General features: G+C 38.6%; 1 protein-coding gene across 2 annotated transcripts in view; it reads right to left on the minus strand.

Moving 5' to 3' along the window:
- TMEM132D (transmembrane protein 132D) overlaps positions 1 to 19762 on the minus strand; it is a 267632-nt gene that overhangs the window by 198411 nt on the left and 49459 nt on the right. For both annotated transcript variants that reach the window (XR_012625670.1, XM_074844388.1), the window contains one exon: positions 5927 to 6815. Coding sequence is in view for 1 of the 2 variants with exons in the window: in XM_074844388.1 (XP_074700489.1) it covers positions 5927 to 6815 (889 nt within the window). In the remaining variant the exon portion in view is untranslated. The remainder of the gene's footprint in view (positions 1 to 5926; positions 6816 to 19762) is intronic.

The raw sequence follows: 19762 nt of genomic DNA on the forward strand, positions 1-19762 counted from the left end.
ATTTCCACATGAAGAAATGAAAAGAATGTTTTTCTACGTTTTTCAGGGAAAAAATCAGATTTGGGAAACCAGAAGATCTATAAGCATCAGTTGCTGCCAGAACTTCATTTACTTCTTTAAGGGTAATAACTATATAATTTAGCACACAAGATTCACTAAGTATAATTATAAATTGAATACCTGTAAAAAAGAGACTGCTTTTTTCACTCATTAATATATATCTATGTCTGACATTAAGTACCTTAAAACAATTCCACCTCTACTATTTCTTTGTTGATTCATCTCCAGAAACAGGAAAACAAATTTAAAAGGTTGCAAACAGTATCAATACTGCTGACTTTTAAACAAAAAGGAAGGTTATATTCAGGAGGCTAAGCAAAAACATGCTAATAAAGAAGAACTCTATCTACACTGTAGATTCAGAACACTCATTTTCCCAAGTTTGGAAAACTATGGCACCCCTACATACATTAATTGTAATGTATGTAACAGCACAGTGTTAATAACCAGCAGTAATTTAGGCTTGCAGCAAATAGGAATTGTAGTTGCATAACACTAGAAGCTTTGAAGCATTAACTACTGAAAGCATCTGGAAGGACTGACATGAAATAACACTTTATATGTTTTCCATTCTCAGCAAAAAACTTCAGATAAAGATTTCCTTTCAATTTCACTTTCCAGTATACGTATTTTGACATTTGGAGAAAAACAGTAAAATAAAATAGACTAGAATATTTTCCACAAACTTTAGGGATCTTTCAACACCTTTTAATGGGAAGACTAGAGAGTCTTCAGCCTTCTCTGGTCAGCAGCCTGCAAAAAGATGACAAAACAGTCTCTGGGACTGCATAGGCTGCGGGCTCTACAGCAGCCTTCTTTGGGCTAGGATGTATGACACTATTTGTGCCCCAGCACACAACCCTCCCACATGGCCAGTGACAAAGAATACAATGAATAATTAATTTGCATTCAAAAGGAGAGAAAATAATAGCATAAAGGCACAGGACATTAAATCACTTATATTATAAAGGCATTTAATACTGCTTCACTGAGAAGATATAATTGCTCGTTGCTTGTATACAGTATGTAATCTTCAAATAATTGTTGATATTAGCAGTGATAAAATCGCTTCAGAGAGGTTGAGTGACTTGGCCAAGACCAAAGAGGAAAGAAGTGTGTGAATTAAGCTGAGAAATCAGTCACTTAAGGCTCAGGGCTCTAGTCCACGCTTACAACCTGGTGCTTACAGCAGTATTCTGTATTTATCCATCATTTACGTATTATCTCCTTCCTTCCTTTCCTCTAACTCTCACGCCCATACAGAGTCAAGACAAATATTTTTAATTTCTCTAGTTCATTAAAAAACAAAACCTAGACCTTGGCCCTTATGGTCCAACTCTTTCACAAAATTAAAAACAGTCCATCAGTTTCACATTCACTACTCTAAATCTTCCACTGCACAGAACAGCAGTACGAGGAACAAAAACAGTTACCTTTCCCTATATATTTTAGTATTCAGCAGTTTCTAGAGGGTTCTCCTTGGAGACAATTTCTTATTAGAAAGGGGATAGAGTTTATTCTAAACATAACTGTTTTGAAACAAAAAATATTCCATAGTGATGAGTAATTTCTGACTTTTGGTTGTTTTGCACGGCTGTTTCTTCTTTTTTGACCTGTATATCCTATATTTTCCATCTGTTCAAGCCATGATTTCCAGTCCACTGGAGCAAAAGCAATGGTAAAAGCATTTTGCCAGCAGCCCTTGGCCTCACTTTATGAATACAGTTCCAAATCTTGCTGCCACTCAAGGTACAGCTTCTAAAATAAAGGACTGTTTCAAAATAAAAATTAATACAATTTTCTCATTGTATTGGGGGGGGGGGGGGGAGAAAGGGGACCTTTATCAGAGAGGAGTTTAGAGGGAGATCAAATAGATGAGCACGTGCTGGTCTTATTGATATTTACAATATAGGAGCAGAAACCATAAAGACCAATTAGTCATTACAGTGCACAACAGCCACCAGCACTCTAGTTTCTGTTCCAAGGAGCAGTACCGCCATCGCAATCAGAGGACACAGCATTCCCACCACTGCCAGGCTAGAGAAGGGGAAAGAAGGCAGATTAACTGACTTGCTTAAAGCCACCCTGGATGCTTATGGGTTATTGGGTACTGAATCTGTGTCTGCAAGAAGAAATTTGATGTCTTCATTCATTCATTATATGACAACGGCTGGCAGTGGTAGTCATATTAGCCTCTTATTAACCAGATGCAACAAATACTCACAGAATTAATTTATGGTCTTGACAAACTAAGGATCTAGTAAGGTTTTCCCTACACCCTTGGGATTCCCTTCCAAATCTTGGAACCCCAAAGCTGGAAACAGCCAGGAGTTTGTTAGAGCTATGTTCTGCTTCTGAAGTGGCCTGTTGAAGATCAGTCTGGTGAAACAAGGCACCTTGAAACACATTATTACTTTGTCTATAGCCCTTAGGAGTAATCCGACCACACAGTGGCTTTTAGTGTGCAATCCCATATTTTGCCCATCTAGTTTACATTGCATAACAGGCATAGGTTTCTTCATTTAGAAATACAAAAACTGACCATCAGTTGGTGAAAATCCATACATTGTACAGCAAAAAGGGATCATTTCGAAAATACAGAGGGACCTTCTGTGTAACAGCTGATGTCAGAGACTGCTCTTCATCTCCCCAGACTGCAGGTTTTTTCCTTAGACTCATCATTTCTCTGAGTGGACAAGGTCTGTTATCCTCTCCTATATATTATGATGAATCATTTTATTGATTATTTACATGAATGGGTCATTTCTGCTCCTTTTTGCTCTATCTCAACTGACAGGATGGAGGATTATTTACATATCTGTTCATGCTCTCATATTTACATGTGCTAACAGGATGAAGTTTCTTTCAGTCTACACTGACTCGATGTCTGTACCTTTAAAAACCAGGAGAATTTAAAGTTTTAGAAACTTAAAACTCAACCACGTCATAGAAGATGTCTCTGATGGCTTTTACACAATGCCAGCTGGAGAGTCTGTTCTGAAATCAGAACAGGCAGCATATCACAAATGCAGCCTTTTGTTTAGTTGACCATGTCAAAAAAGAACATATATAGTATAATCATAGAATGGTTTGGGTTGGAATAGACCTTTAAAGACCATTTAGTTATGGATAATGGATATACTAGACTGACATGCAAGACTTCCAATCCTGAAATAGGGCCTTATTTCAGTCAAAGGCTACTTCAATATCTAATCACTTAGAGTAACATTTACTCCTAAAGAGAGGGCCATGAAAGAGGCATTAGCATCTTGTCTGACACTGGCATTACAGGAGATCCCAACATAAAAAAAAGAATTTAAGCCAAAGCATTTAATCAAGCTCAATTTTTTGCTCTTACCTGGTAGTTGCTTTTTCCCTTACAGCAGAAGATACATAAAAATTAGCAACCACCAAAAACTGAATTAGCTATGTACATGTCATGGAGGGATGAATGCAGAAAATAGATACTACAATTCTGACCAAGGAAACAACCAAACGAAAGCTTAGACATGCTGTAGTTAGGATCAAAGACAGACAGGCAATGATGCTTTAGAAGCAGAGTAGAACAGATATACAACTACTCCGATATTGCAGCGTATTAGTCTTCAAGCCAGTTACTGTTAGAAAAGCAGGTCGAGAGAAATCAAAACTCGTGAAAGTGACATGAGTAAACAGCAAGCTGTTACAGAAGTTTATGTTTTTAAAAGGTAACAGCAAACACATTTTTGAAGAAAAAAAATGCCACATTTTTCATTTTGAGCTTGTATTTGCTATATAGTTTTAGCGTATTTTTTGTGGTTTATGATACCTTAGATCTCAAAATAAAGAGCTAAAATTCAAACACGCCATTCCCTTTTTGTTCCAGAAAATTAATTTTAGAAGCATTCATTTAAAAGTTCAGGTGTTCTGTTTTCATCCTAATTTAAACAAAGAAAGATTTTTGAAAATTTTATAAACCTACATATAGTATAATTATCATGGTTATAGCTAGCTCTACTTTTAACTGATCACAGCTCATGGAAATATAGGTGCTTTGAAGTCAGATTTCTAAGACCCTGCATTTATAGAGTAAAAACAATGAGTGGTTTTTACCTTAAGTCTCTCAGATACAAAAGGTTTTTAATGTTTATATTTAAACCAATTTTCATATGTAGTGGAAGTTTCCATACACATCTGAAGTAATATCCCTTTAAAATCATTAGTATAGGGGAAGATAGAAAGGCATCCCTGAACACTTACTATGAGGAACTCAGATTGTCTGTCTTGAAATCAGCCAGGAAACAACTGAAATCTTAGGCAGATTGACTCAGAGAACAAAAACCTGATACAGTAAGTAGAGTAGACATCGTACCCGTGCGTGCCCTCTACCCAATGAAGAGGAAATAATGGTCCTCAAGTAAGCAACTAAGTGCTGTGGTTGTTCAGTTTATATATGACCCACTTTCAAAGGAAAAATGACCTGATTTTATGGCAAACTACTTCCCCCAGAAATCCCACACAAATCTCGTGGAGGGAGGGAAGAAAAAAAAAATGAGAATGACTAGTTTAAGCCCTTACTACTCGGGTCAGTGGAGTCAAATCTGACTTACTCCTTACTCCAGTATGAGGTATACATCCATGTATAACCATGTTGCACTTATAGCTTTGTGACATTTTAATAACCGAGCCCTGAAACATATCTAGGCGACTTTAGCCAGAGATTTTGGGAGTTTCAGATGTATAACCACCAGAGAAAGAGTATTTTGTCTCAAGTCATGATTTCTTAGGTGAAGGCACCAAGCATCTCTAGTGTTCAGCACAGCTGTTGACTATGGTGCATCTGTGACATTTGTAAGAGCAGGGAGTTCACTGCTCCCTCTCATGATGCGCCTCCTCTTTTGGAGGTACGTTTTGTAAGCTTTGGCACCAATGGTCATTTCTAGGACAAACACCCAAGATAAACGAGTCTTAATCTGAGAAGCCAGAGTATGACATTTACCTCCAGTTCTAAAAGAGCTGGCACAAGTAATTGGTAAGAGATAAAAGAATAAAATCAGCTCTACACACACCGATCTTCCATGTGCCTGCCACACAACCGTACTTTATAGTGCTGGAATTTATATGGACTTTATAGAGTGGCAAACTTGAAAAGAAAAGCCAGCTGGACAGTCTCACTTGTATGCCATGCATATCTGCTCTCAGTTTGCCACAGTACAGCCTGATAGTCTTTGCTGCTCTTTCTCGTATTATTTTGGTGGGCTTCCCATCATAATACCTCAATCCTGGGACAAAGTAAATGCAGCACTGGACATTACATTCAAAATACAACCACAACCACCCTCAAGTATTTTTCATCTTCAGAAATGGTTTTGGTATATCTATAATACTTAGGAACCTCAAACATCCTGTAAAACAGAACCAGACTTACAACAAGTTGGGGAGAGATGTTTAAGCATATAAATCCTATTTAGATGCCTAATTCTTGCTCACTTCCTATAAACACCTTTGTGAATTTGAGCTTTACTAATCCAAACATGAGTTCAATGAGAGATTAGGAGCACTGCAAACTCTAGATCAGGAGACTTTAAATGTTATCTCCTATTAGCACATAGATAGGACCCAGCTCTACTCTTTCAATTTTTATAAGAAGTACTCGAAGAACAACTTCAAGAAAAGGCCTTTCTCACTCAAAGAGATCACGTCTCAGACAATTCATACAATATTAGATGAACAATAGGAGAAATGTTGAGTCAACCAACCGCAATACAATTTCTGTAGAGCAGCAATTGAAGGACTGTTAGGCAATTTATACATGAGAAAGTGACTTCCCATACCAAGAGTAGAGAAACAGAGAATAAGGTACCAAAGAAACACAGAACAGCCTTACCTCAGTGTGAACTGATCTTCTGTTGAATTTTTAGCAACAGATACAAGGAAAGTCAAAATGTCACCTTGCTTGACAGTCTTTGGTGCATACTGGATGGCAATATTATTATCCAATCTCATTTCATTTAAAGAAGGGCCAGCATGTGTCTGGTAAAGGAAAACACTTCCAATCCTCTGCAAGGGAGGTCCCGACTCATCAATGTCGTTGCGCCCTGGTCGGATCCCATTACTTTTCCTGACATCTTCCTTGGTACATTCCCCTTTCTCATCTCCTGGTTGTATGGCATAGTAAAGCTCCACAGGACTCCCTTCAGACTGATCCATTGTTTTTTTACGGCCAGCAACAACTGTGGGGGGGTTAAACCAGCTTGGCAGGAGCTCCAGCTCTGCCACACACAACCCCAGATCCCCTTGCAATCTGCAGCTGCCCCTGACTTCCCGCGTCTCTCGGAAGGCAAAGACCCGCAGGCAGGGCAGCCGTTCCGTGGTGCTATAGTCATCCCAGTCCCTGCCCACGATGTAGAACAGGACCTGGACTTTGGGCTTGCTCAGGTAAATTTTGTCACTCATTATGAAGGCCTTAAGTTTCCAATTAAAGGAGAACTTGTTAGTAGATCCGAATGGATTTGAAGACAACATTAAGTCCTGGGGCACTACTTGTTCAATGGAAAAAGGTCCATAGCTGGCATTTAACACAGGTGGCCTCTTGGATTTGTAGATCAGAAAGGATTCCACTCGGGACTGCAAGCTAGAATTCCTCATAATATCCTGGTTGGCTTCCTTAAGAAAGAAGGAAACATCCGCATTGTGGATACGATAGGTCACAGGCAAGTAAGTTGGCAGTAAAGAAAATCTCTGTATACTCTCCAGGATCCCTCGACTCTCAGCCACTGTTAAAAGGAAAGGAGAGTTTAAAAGATCAGATCTTCAAGTCATACTGTGATATAATCTCACTGACTTTACTGAGGGGATTGACAGTGCTGTAGCTGGTATTAGTGGCAACAGCAATCACCATCAATCCATGCAGAAGTAGCCTAGGTAGATGTTGATTTATCTAGTTAGCTTGGAAAACAATAGGTTATGATATGTTCTACATGGCAGCTAGATTAAAAGAAGTAGCTTGCATAGGTTTATGCATGCCAAAGGTCACATCTTCACTTGCGGTATACATTTATTATCAAAGAGCAAAATTACCCAGTCAGAATCTGCAACATAAGATCAGTGCAAAGGCACATTTAAAAAGGAATTTGATCATTAAAGCAAGATGCACCTGCACAGGAAACCAATGCAATGATTTTACATCAGATGCTACACATGGACCACTTAGAGTTCACTTCAACCTTCTTTTCAGCACTCTCAAGCAATATATGGAATTTAAGTGGTTTTCTGCACAAGGCTGAATTTCACCTTAAGAATAGTTAGCACAATAACCATTTACACAAAAGCTCCTTTACAACACTATAGTACTAGAGGATTTTGAAAGGAACTTTATTTGCATCCAATTTGTAGTCTCTTCTATTTCACTTCATCTGTGAAAAGAGGGGTTTTTTCTGTAAATAACTATCAGGATTCATGGCACTGTTGTTGCCTAACCCTACTTTGTTCCCTAATACAACTGCATTATCTGTAGGCTGTACATCACTGCACATTGAAAGAACATCTTCAATGACACTGAGCCTCTCTTACTGCAAGATATCTATTTTAACTGTGCCATCAAGCAATTACCTGAGGCAGGCTATCATATTAAAGAATAAACTCTCCATCCTTTCTAGGAACTGTCAGTCCCAAAGAGCAAAGACATACACTGTTAAAAAAAACACAGATGCAAATACAGTATGACCTTTGCTGTTTGAATATCTGACCTTTATGCTTATGTCTTCACACTCTAATTGTGAAATAAATAGCTTTTTTTTTTTCCCATAGCAAATGCAAATCCTTACCCTTATCCAGAACAGTGACACAGGGTTACCACAGATGGTATTCAAAGGCAACCTGGTTTCCCAAGCTCTAGTCCACAAATGCTTTATTAGTCCTTATCTTGTTTGGCATCCGACCTAAATATTTATTTGCTTATCAAGTACTGCTGTGGCCTAAACTGATGTCAGTTACTCCTAACCACCAATCTACCATTCATGTACTGCAATTCACTGCGAATCCTAGAACAGGATAGAAGATGCTTGTTATCTTCAAATCCTATGGGAAGGTATTGTTAGTTCCTAAAAACTTCTGATTTCACACCTCAAGCGTTCACCAAAAACAGTCTGGAAAATGCCTCTCACAGTAACAGCCCATGGGTATATAACCTGAAAGGGGAATCTGCCTTTGCAGAAGAGGAAGCCACTCTGATACTAGCCATAACCAGCACGTCCATCAAGGCCCCTCCACAACAAAGCAGTTAATGCAGGAGATTTCATTCTGCCACAGACTTTGGACAATCTCAGACAAGTCACTTCTCCTGTGCTGCTGTTCTATGTCCAACAAATAAGGGTTTTACTATTTATTTACCCTCACCCTTTGTCTGTGTAGACTTAAATGCAACAGACTTACTTTACTACTTATACAAAGAGCATCACCTACAACAGTAAGGCTGTGATCTCAGTTAGGGTCTCCAGTCACTAACGTAATGCAAAACAATAAACTGGAGCAAAGACTTTTCTATATAAAAAGTCAAAAGCAGCGAGCTATTAAACAAAGAAACACAAACAAAAAAGCCCCAACAGACCAAAACACAAACAAACCCTAGATAAGGGTGGGCATCATTCAGCTGTAAAACAGAAGAAACAAATCTCAGAATGAAAGAGGCCAGGAAAAAAGGATGGCAGAGAACAGTTGCACAGTTTTGGAAATCTTTCTCTCCATCTTCAAAAACTGAAATTCCTCTCCCAATAAACAATTAAAATAAAACCTTACTTTTAAAAGTTTAATTAATGTCAACCCTTAAACCCTGCCTGGAATTAAAAATAAATTCCATCTGAAGAATCAGGAAAATGGCCTCAGCACACACCGTCATATGAGACTGTAAATTCCAACAGCAATAAAAGGCTGAAGTCCCATGATCCCTAGAGGTGGAAAACTCAACTTAGATCTTGCCTGAATTTAGAGGAAGTCACACCCAAGGCTTTTCTGCTTGTTTTTAATCAAGAGTAAACTGAAGAGTTTCTTTGCATGCAAAAACACCCTTTATTTTAGCCTTGGTCTTTTCAGCATTCAGCTCCCACTCTCTCTCCAAATATTCATTGAGAGCAGATGAAGTTTTTAAAGACCTTTTTCTAGATAATCCCCCAACAAAGATTTCTAACAACTCTAAATGGCTTTTCTAGTACTTAGAGTTGCAGGGATGCATCTCTCCTATCCAGCCCTAAGGCGAAATCTGTTCTGCTGTTGTACTCCTCAGATCACCCAGCCCATAACATGGTTCCTCCATCTAATGTCCCATTTATAAATTCCACACTCATTTTGTACTCCTCCCAACAGCTTGGCAAAGCACCATTAAACACAGTGAGGCATCGAGGAGGCAACTCAGAGCAAAAATGCTCAGGGTATTCAATTTTTTATTTCCCTTATTTTGATTGCAGCTCCCTCCCTTGCATTCCACAGGGAGAAGTACATTATTTTTATATTAAAACTAACAGAGTGTTTCGCCTCATAATTTTTTAATCATTTATTTTAGTGCTTAATTATCTAAGGGATTAAAAATCTTCCCTCTGTATTCCCCATCTCCACAGGACAATGTTCCTCAGAGTTTGTAAATCAAAGACTCTTCAGAATAAGAGAGCAACACTAATTTAAAAAAAAGAAAACAGAAGTGAACTGCCTATTAAAAAAGGAAGCAATCTCACCAGATAGAGCAATGTCCACTGGTTTTTAAATTTTTGGGCAATGGCAAACTGGTCTGCTCACTGTTACACTTCCCCCTACCATCAAGCTGTGGACGTGCACTGAATATGAATTGGCTTATGCTGGAAGCTGACAGCAGCTTTCCAAACAGCCAAAGGCCAAAAATTCAAACAATTTTACACTTTTATCTGGGGAGAGTTATAATCAGCACAAACAGAAAAAAAATTTTCAAAAACTACACCAAGCTCTGCAGTACCATCTGGATTTTGACCGTGAAAGTTTATTAAGTATTCTGAAGGATAGGAAATTAAAAACAAAAACAACTATCGGCATCCTTAATTGCAACCATGATTATTTTTGCAAAAAATTATGCATGCTTTTACAAAGGCAGAATTGCAGAAGATTACAATTGTGTGTTATTGGGTGAGACCCAGCATAAAAGTGGAGTTTCAAAGACTTAAGTCATATGATCTACCCTAATTATTACATCAGATCCATACCATCATAATCAAAATTTCACAGGAATAACCCACCTGAATAAATAAGACAAGAATCACATCGTGAATCTCTCAGTTTAAATATGTCAAAGAAAATAAAGGATGGGTAACTGAAGTGCTGTAAGGAAACATCAAGACAAAAAACACAGTTAAATCTGGGAACTGCAATTACTGTACCACTATATCTGAAGGCTTGCCTATGAGAGGAACTTGACAGCAGAATAACCAAGTGCAAGAGCACAGCACATTAACTAGCCTTACTAGTTCTCTGTGGGGATGTATGACACAGAGTACATCATACTCTGTGTCAATAGAAGAAGCAGTGGTACCAGATTAAAACAAACTTGGAGGAGTTTAATCTATCTGTGTAAGGATGGATTCCTACAATCCATAGAGATTCACTCAACTTCGAATTGATTAGCTGTGGCAAGCTGTAAAATCAGTTTATCTTAGGCTGAGATACTGCAGAGGAAAAATCAGATTTTTCCAGAGGACCACAGCAAGTGATGCCTCACAGCACTACCGAATCTTGAGGGGCTGACCCTCGACTGGAGTAAACTGCTCCACTGCAAGGTCTGGTGAAGACAATCTACTGCAACTGCAGAGTGGTGTTACAGCATTCTGGATTCAGGAGATGATCCCCAACAGTTTGAGGCAAACCAATAAAATCTAATTTGACACTGTGCTTATGCCAGGAGATATTCTTTCTCAATCCCTTACAACTACGTCTGTATTTGACCTCTCATGCTGTGAATGGTTTGGTGAGGATTTCAATCAGTGGCCACCTGGGAAGAGATGTTGCAGTAGGGTGGTTTTCTTTCCTTTCTCTTTAGTAAAGCTTCTGCTGACGGACACTGTTTAAAAAGTACTTGTCATTGATGGAAGAAACAATTTCATTGCAGGTCAGTGAATTTGAAAAAATCTGAGAAAAAGGCAGCATATTCAGTCTCCTCCCACACAGCCAAAGCTTGTCCATATGATATATGCCCGAACATGACATTGTAAACATGCTGCATTTACTTTCCAGAAGGTCATACCACTTTCTTCATTAGGCTATTAATTTTGTGTTGCAGCGTGGCTAAAAATCTTAAATCTTTATTTCTTTAATATCATGTAACAGCAGCTCTCAGTCAATGACAGAACCACTATTCATAGCTCAGTTTTACTGCAAAGTTATTGACCATGGCTTCAGAAAATTGAAGAAATCTGCCAGACCACTAACTTCATTCTATATTGTCAAATCCTTGGGACTTCATTGCCCTAACAGTTACTTTATTTTAAAAACTATTCAATCCACGATCATCCAGCATTCATGAGAAATAAAACACTCCTCCAATCAATTAGATAATGCTACTGTTTTAAAAAAAGAAAGTAATAATTGCCTTTTGCTTGTAGATTGAAGGGAATAACTTCTTAGGAAAATTGCCTTACCAGCTGCAAGCTCAGACTGGTAATGCAATAGATGAAGTTTGTTGCTGTATCTTGGGGATTGAGATAAGTGGTTCTTTTCAGCCTGGCCAGAAATTTTACCTTTCTAGTTAGTTTCAGCTGTTCTCCTTGAATCTTCTGAACGCTTTTGCTCTCCTAGGTTTGTTATGCACTGGATTATTTTTTTTTTTTAGCTAAAATCTCTAGGAAAAAAAGTTTGTTAGTGTGATCTATTTCCAGATCTGCAAACTAATGTCACAGGGATGTCTGTTTCAGTAAAACGCCATGCTCACTTTTGGAAAATTAAGACATTTCAGTCTTAACCTAGTTAAGCAGCTGAATCCACTAACATTCAACAGTGGGGCAGTTTAAAGCTAAGCTATAAACAATAGTGAATACCATCCCCAGGTGTATCTCAGTCAGCTCTTAACAGAGGGATGACCTACTCTGCCAGTGTATGTCACTTACTATGGACAGAGTCAATTAAGACTGATACATGAGTATCTTAGGATCATTTCCATCTTACAGGATTTGTTGGTTGCTTGTCATGTTCCTTCCTTAAGTTCAAGCATCCTTCTGCACAGCCCTTACACATGAATAGACAAAACTGAAGCTTTCCAAGGATGACTTAGTATGTTCCCTCTTTTGCCAGTCTTGTAGCAGCATCAACTTGCTTAAAACAATTAGCACTGCATTTTCAAGCTTTTGATTAAGTTCTATGCTTTACTGAGAACAGCTTTCTGACAGGGTGACAAATTGATGGGAGGTTTTGACCTCAGACAGAAAGAAAGGCAATACAAGCTTTGTGGCAGTTGCTCACTTTGCTTGTTTAAGAGCAGTGAAGTTGTTCATCGGTTACACTTTGCAGTGGTGCTCGACAGAAGTCCAGAGGGAGGGAGCAGTGTAGGTACAGAACAACACAGCGCAACAGGCTGTGAAGAGCACCAATAGCTCAGATGCATTGGAGGGCAACAGATGAAACCCACAGGAAGAAACACTGTTCCATATGATCAAAAACCTGCAAACCCACCCACAAGCTTACTGCAGATGATTCTTTGAAACAATTTTCACCCAGCTACATACCTAATCTGTGCAGTAACACAGAGTCAGGAAAGTATTTTAATGACTTGATGCCATAAACATATGAATCTATCCCACAGATATCCATATTGAAAGTTGTATATCAGTTATTCCCTGACAAGAAATTAAACCAAAAGCTGCAAGGTTAATTTTCTGTTAGGTTATACTATGTTACATGCATTCAAAAGTGAACTGTTTGATATCCAGTGGACAGCATAGCTTCCTTCCCTAGTTAGCATCTCATTTTAGCATTGATTCTGGGAATTTATTTATGTTATTAAATCTTTATTACTTCTGTGACCGGAAGCCTTAACTGAAATCAGACTTCATCAGAAGGAGCTGTATGTGCCTGAAAGAATCTACAATTCAAGTTAATAGACAAGATTTTAAGAACTGGAAAATTGATGCCAAAATAGTGATGGGATTTACCAAAAGCCATAAAGCCAGCATGCATTCAGGGCTAGAAACCAGTCATAAATCACCGATTCCTCTCCAGTCAGCATTAGATAAGAACATTTCAAAAATATTTTCAACAGCTATTTTTTGATAAAAACTGGAAATCTAAGGGGGGTTGAGGACTATAATCAGCCAGATTTTACTGTAGTCTTTCACTGCTTTGTCATTTCAGCCAAAAAAATAAAAATCTTGTTCAACGTCTCTGCCACAAACAGATAACAGAAGAAGCTGAGCCATCATATCTCTAGCACAGAGCGTGACAGTGAGCTCCTGCCTACATTTCACAAGAACGGTGCAACAGGTAAGTTTTCCTATCCTGAATATGATCTATTTCTTGCAACTAAATATTCCCTTATGAAGACATTATTGCACATAAAAATGTTCAGTGATCACTTTATTCTCTACACAACTGTGTAACACAATGAAATAACGATTGACGCGTTACTCTCACTATTCACACTGGAGCACTGATTTCCCATCATTCTTCGCCTACTTGCTTGGAAGAGGAGTATCAGCGTCTATCTTCCACACAGTACAGAAATAAAAGAATCCAGCCTATCTGGCAGCAAGAACCCTAATCTTTCCTCCTAGTCTTGTCATACCATTAGAGAACAGTTTCCAAAAAAATCTCATGCTTTTGGTAACAAACACCATCATTCTAAAGGGCAAGTACCAACAGAACAGCGATAAGACTAAATCAATGTGTCACAAATAGGAAAACAAAAATAGAACCCTGGAACCCAAGAGTCATACCTTTATCTCTAACGAATTAAAAAAGAAAAAAGGATTCAAAGCCAAAAGTCACCAATTTGTTTTTAAGCCCTTTCCTTACTAGCATTTCAGACTGCTCTGCCTGCTTCACTTTATAACATCCCCTGTAACTGTTTCAACCTTGGAAAATTATCATTATTCTCCAAGAACAATGCTGTTCCCAAACTACCAACATCCCCCCCTTTCCCCAAGTTATTACACTCTTGTTCCAGTTCTGCACATCGGTGCTGAGCTTGTTACAAAGCAAGGGAAAGATTATTGGAACATCAAGGCCACTGACTATGTAGAAGAGCTTCTTTGTAAAAAGGTGACTCCTCACTTCTTGTAAGAGAATTTTGAAGAAGTTGGAGTATAGTTAAAGCAGTGACAGTCATAAAGTAGATGCTGAATAAAGCAAATTAAACTTTGCACAGATGCAGACAAGTCATTTGTACCATCATTTCTAAGAGGAATACACACTTGCAAACCATTCCTTTTTATGAAAACTACCAAGCGTTGCTACTGCAGTCAGAAACAGGAAGAATTTTTAAGTGCTGAGTCCTGCAAGGAAGGAAGTACTCTGACACAACGTGCCTAAACTTCATGAGAATATTCCTGTGCAGAGACAAGTCAGTTAATGCTTTGCTGAAACAGAGGCTGGACTGCTTTGCAAGAGGCAATGGTACCGCATGCCCAAAGTACACCTTAACCACTTTTGCCTCTGTGTTATCAATCCTGCTAGATTGCTCCTTGTAGTCCATCTTACAATTTCTCTATTAACTCCACAAAGAAGTTTCCATGACCTGAGGGGGAAAGGAAGAAAACCTCCTAATGAAATACAGTACAAAATTCATCCCAGAAGGGTCTCCAAATACAATGCTAAATCAGAAAACAAGAAATACATCTGCAGAGCAATCCTCAATTAAGAATCTACTCCATCTTTAGTGGTGTACCATTTGGCCCACCTCCAAGAATTATCACTCAAGGGTTTCAAGGACTCTGGCTCAAGCTTCTGATTTTACCAAAAGGGAGGCAGTAAATTTGGATGATAGACTTTGTACCTACTATCACCATATCCCAGAGCAAGTACACTCCGTCAAGTGGGTGACTGGACTATTTAACTGCTGTGACCATGACAGTGCTATTTATGTTGGCAATGAGATGTTACTAGACCACAACGACTTTTATTATACAGTCTCTCCACACAAAATCTTTCACACAGCAACTCTAAGTTTGATTTTACAGAAAAATTTAGAAGTTACAAACAGTCAGAAAATGGTCTTCTAGAAAGGGAGCTCTGGTTCCACCAGACAAAGCAACTGGCACCACAGAAACAATCCTCAGTCTTAACATGAGCCACTATCCGATGCTTCAAAAGCGAGGCAATAAACTAAAACTAAAATGAATCTATTTCACAAGCCTGCCTGTCAGAAACTCCTTGTGGACTGCCGTAAATGATAAGTCTGAAAGTTGAATCATGACATCAAAGGATTTCCATGTCTGTGTCTGGAGTGAGAGCAGGCATCTGATCTTGGCATGCATAACCTTATATGCATGACTCCAAGGATCATTAGAGGTCATAGACGCATCCAGCACTTTTCATACTTCAACTGTTATTTAACTTGATGGGTTTATAAGTGCTCATCCTTGATACACTCTCACAAATGCAGACTGTACTCCCAGTTGCTGTATCAATCCAGGAATTCCAGTTGCCTTAATGTGCCTGATTACCAGTCAGATAGGTCTTTTTGACAGTAGTCCTATAGTATGAGGACACAATATTTTCTCTGAATATCCCATTTTACTGAAGTTTGAAGAAACTTTTGTAAATTAATCATTGATGTCAGGACAGACTACTCATCATTCATTAGGAGAGAGATGAACAATCCTGAAGTTATTTTATTATTCACATTGACAGACAGATAAAGAAATCACTTAAATAAAAGGGCCACAGAGGAACACATACACCTTTATATTACCAAGTGATACAAAAATGATCAGAGAAATATCACATAACAAAGGCAAGTTCCCACCAGAAAAGGCAGCAAAGTAATAATTACAGAGAAAAGTATTAAGATAAAAGGATATGGCACCGTTTCACACAAGATCTGATGTCAGCCTGAACATGAAAGGGCAAAGCAGTGATGGGCACCACAAAGTTTACAGTAAGAAAACCAGGAAAAAAAGCTCAAACTCACATCATGTTAACTACTGGGGGATAGGGAAAGAGCGGCTAGGAAAATTTTTCTGAAACTCCAGACGCAAAACATCAATAATCACACAGAGGGCTGTCCCCAATCCATCAACTGCATGTGATGCAAGGAATAAAAGGTACTAGACATGATAAGATGCAGCACTCCCTTGAGTGTGTCATTGCTTACAGCAAACAGTGAGCTTTCATCACTAACTCACAGGGCCATCTTGACACACACCATCTCTTGGCCTTTTTTGCAATTTTGATGCATTTATTTAACGACCCATAAAGAGAGAGAATCTCTTTTTAATGAAAACAGTACTAGGCTAGGTGCCATCCACTTATGGCTCAAGGCACCCTAAAGGTGAAAGAAATAAGAAATAAGGGCTTCAATGTCTAACATACTGAAAGATTTCTCAGGCTTTCAATGGTAATAGTTTGTGTCTCCCTCCCTGTCCCCCCTCCCCTTCTATGCCTCTGCTTGCAGAGGAAGAAAGAGATTATGAAGATTTCAAAGATTTAAAAAAACAAAACCACACACACCCCCCAAACCCAAAAAACCTCACCAACTTAGAAAGCTGAAATTCTTGCCAGGAGTATCTTAAGTACTATTTCTAATGTAATTATGTTTAGGAACCTATAAAAGGAAAGTAAGACTGCGTAGTGGGGGAGTGCAGAGTGCCAGGAGTTCAATACCTATTGTCAGATTCCTCATGAGACACAAATACGGAACTGCACGTGGACCAGCCTTATACTGCTTAAACAGACTCTATTCAGACAATCAGAAGTTGATCAGATTCTGTCTCAAATGTCTGCAAAATTCCCCCTTCATTTTCTGCAAGGATACCAGGGACTGTGTGGAGGCTGCAGTTCTGCTACCAAGCCATTATTGATGGGATGAAAAAAATTCAAAGCATTAAATTAACACCTGACTCAGCAAAAGTAATAGGCCAGTTTCTACTGCTGGCCTTTTATGAGACAAGCCATGTCTATATACCCTAATCCAATTCCAGTGGAATGTGAACTGCAGCACAAAAGCGTTTGTGGCTGCTGGCTGATCATTCTCCCCCTCCAGAGTCTGTTTTTTTAAAATTCATTTTAAATTTGTTAATCCATATCATGCCTCTACATCTTGCTGTAGGCTCTGTGCCTAACAATTAATTTGTACAACCAACAATTACAATATTGATCTTCTATTGCTACATTCACTAACAAGATAAAATGATTTTTACTTTTTTTATTTTTAAATAACATCATAATGCTAGTATACACAGTAAGTAGCCAGGAATGTCAATAAAACTAGCAATATTTCACTAAACACATACCCATTTTACATTCATTAAAGTGCAACTTAAAAATATTTGAGTGTGTTCTCGGAAGGAAGTGAAGATATTAATGAGTATTTATACCTGAAAGGTCTAGAAATTGGAGGGCACCATAGAATATAGACATGTATATACACAGAAGCACAGATACAAGCGAGAATCTGGCTTTGGTAGTGTGGAACACAGCCAGAGCTAATTAACACTGCTGCTTGGATATTTCTATTCTTCCCTGTGCTCTCTGGTATAGACACACTGTGAACATAGGAATGCATAGTGTCCTGAATCCATAGGGTCCTCCTGCTTAGAAGATTCAGGAAACAAAGGTTTCATTCCTACCCTGAAAAGCTGTTCTAAAATAACATGTACAGTCCAGATGTGTCAGCAACCACTAAGATATCTCACCAACTTTCCCCAAATACAAAGGCTATACTTATTAATGGAGATGAGCAAGAAGATTCTTGACATGTTATTAGCTTCTGAATCACAAGGTCTTCATCCTTCACATGAAGTTTTCTCTTTGTTACAAGTTACATATGTAACCCTGACACATTCCTGATCCTTTTCATCGTCTTGTCAACCAAGTAGGAAGATAAGGTCTCTCAGAAAAATAATTTGCCTGAAAAAAGGGCACACAAACATCAGAATAATTAACCAGGCACTTTTTCAGGAGTCTTACTCTGACCATTGAATGACATCAGACTTCTAGCAGACCTGTAGTGTGCTTACAGATGCTCAGCTATCTCTAATAGCATCAGGCATGGTATCTTGTCCCTCTCTATATGCCAGAGAGGAAACATGAATCAGTACTTTTTTTCTAAAGAAAGTTTTGCAGAGCTAACTAAAGCAGCTGTGTGCACAGCTAGCTATACCTCAGCTGCTTTCTCATCCCCAGGAGCATCCATGACAATGCACTCCCAGATCGTGACTGAGCAGAAGAGATGATCCAGTCTCAAACTTGCAGCTAAGTGGCTCCTCTCTTCTCATTCCTCTTTTGCTTCCTCCCAGTTACAAATTCATGTTCTCCCCACTAGCCAAATGGGCTGGTCATCTCTTCTTCTGGGTGAGATGACTCAGCTCATTTAGATTGGCAGAAATAATCTAGTTTTTCCTGGCTCATTTTCTGGTAAATAAGCACATTGTATTGGCTCAGCAAGAGGCTGGCTGAGGTGCCAAAAGTGTGCGCAGGAGGGCAGAGTGACACACCAGAGCCCTGCTGTTGGAGAATGGGACCAATTCCTTGTGGTGGCAGGGGGCTGTTGGATCATTCCAGATTGTCTAGCAGCTCCTGGAGTCATCACCATGCAGAAACCTGTATCAGTTTCAAGCCCTTGGTCGATCACAAATCTGAAGCTTGTTGCTTGCCCTTGCCTTAGCTCAGGCACAGCTAAGTCAACCACACTGTGGCAATAACAGGTTACGTGGCGAATACCCGAACCTTTTTGAGAAACTACTACCCTGATTTTCCAATCCAAGAGACACCACAAACTATGATTCTTTGGAGAGTGCTGATTTATTTTCTTAGGAGTTAATTTTCCACTTAATTTAGACCTTAAAGACACAAGTAGAATTTCACTGCAAGTCACTAACCAGGTCAAGTACTTCCAAATATTCACTAATGCATCATATGCATCTTTCAGACTTAAAATACCTTTGAAAGTCTGATTTACTGTTCTACAGAGCTGTAAATTATTATGTTTTAAAAACAAAGCCAGTTTGCAATTTGACAGTTTATTTTGTAGTGAAATGTTTTGCCTCTTTAGAAACGTATTTTACAGATGGCATATTACTATATCTTTATTATTTCTGTTCTTGTTCTGGAAATAAACCAGTGTGCTATTCTCTCAACTTTCTCAAAAGTATAAAAGACAGAAAAGTTAAAAGGATTGAAATTATAATTTTATAGCCCCATAGTATTTTTTTCTCTACCCAGGCAAACTCCAAAGAGCATGAACTCCTGAACTTATCTACTATTCATTTAACTAAATCTAGGGAATGTTCTTTGCTCATGCAAATCTCCAAAGTCTTATTCAGAAACTGATTCCACCTTTCCAAATCATCCTCTTTCTTCTCCTATTTAATGGTGATTTCTAGATAAGCTGATACTGATAGAGATGCTACAGTGTCTGACACTCTGTAAACACCTAAAAATAGAAAGATAAGCTAGAACTCTTTATTTTTTCTGCCCAACAAAGTCTCCAATGTTTTCTTTGGCACTTCTTTGGGAGTTTGTTCTGTCAATTTTGAGCCAGTTTCACATCTCCTCACAGATT

This window comes from Strix aluco, chromosome 18 (assembly GCF_031877795.1).
Source record: "Strix aluco isolate bStrAlu1 chromosome 18, bStrAlu1.hap1, whole genome shotgun sequence".
Lineage (NCBI taxonomy): Eukaryota > Metazoa > Chordata > Aves > Strigiformes > Strigidae > Strix > Strix aluco.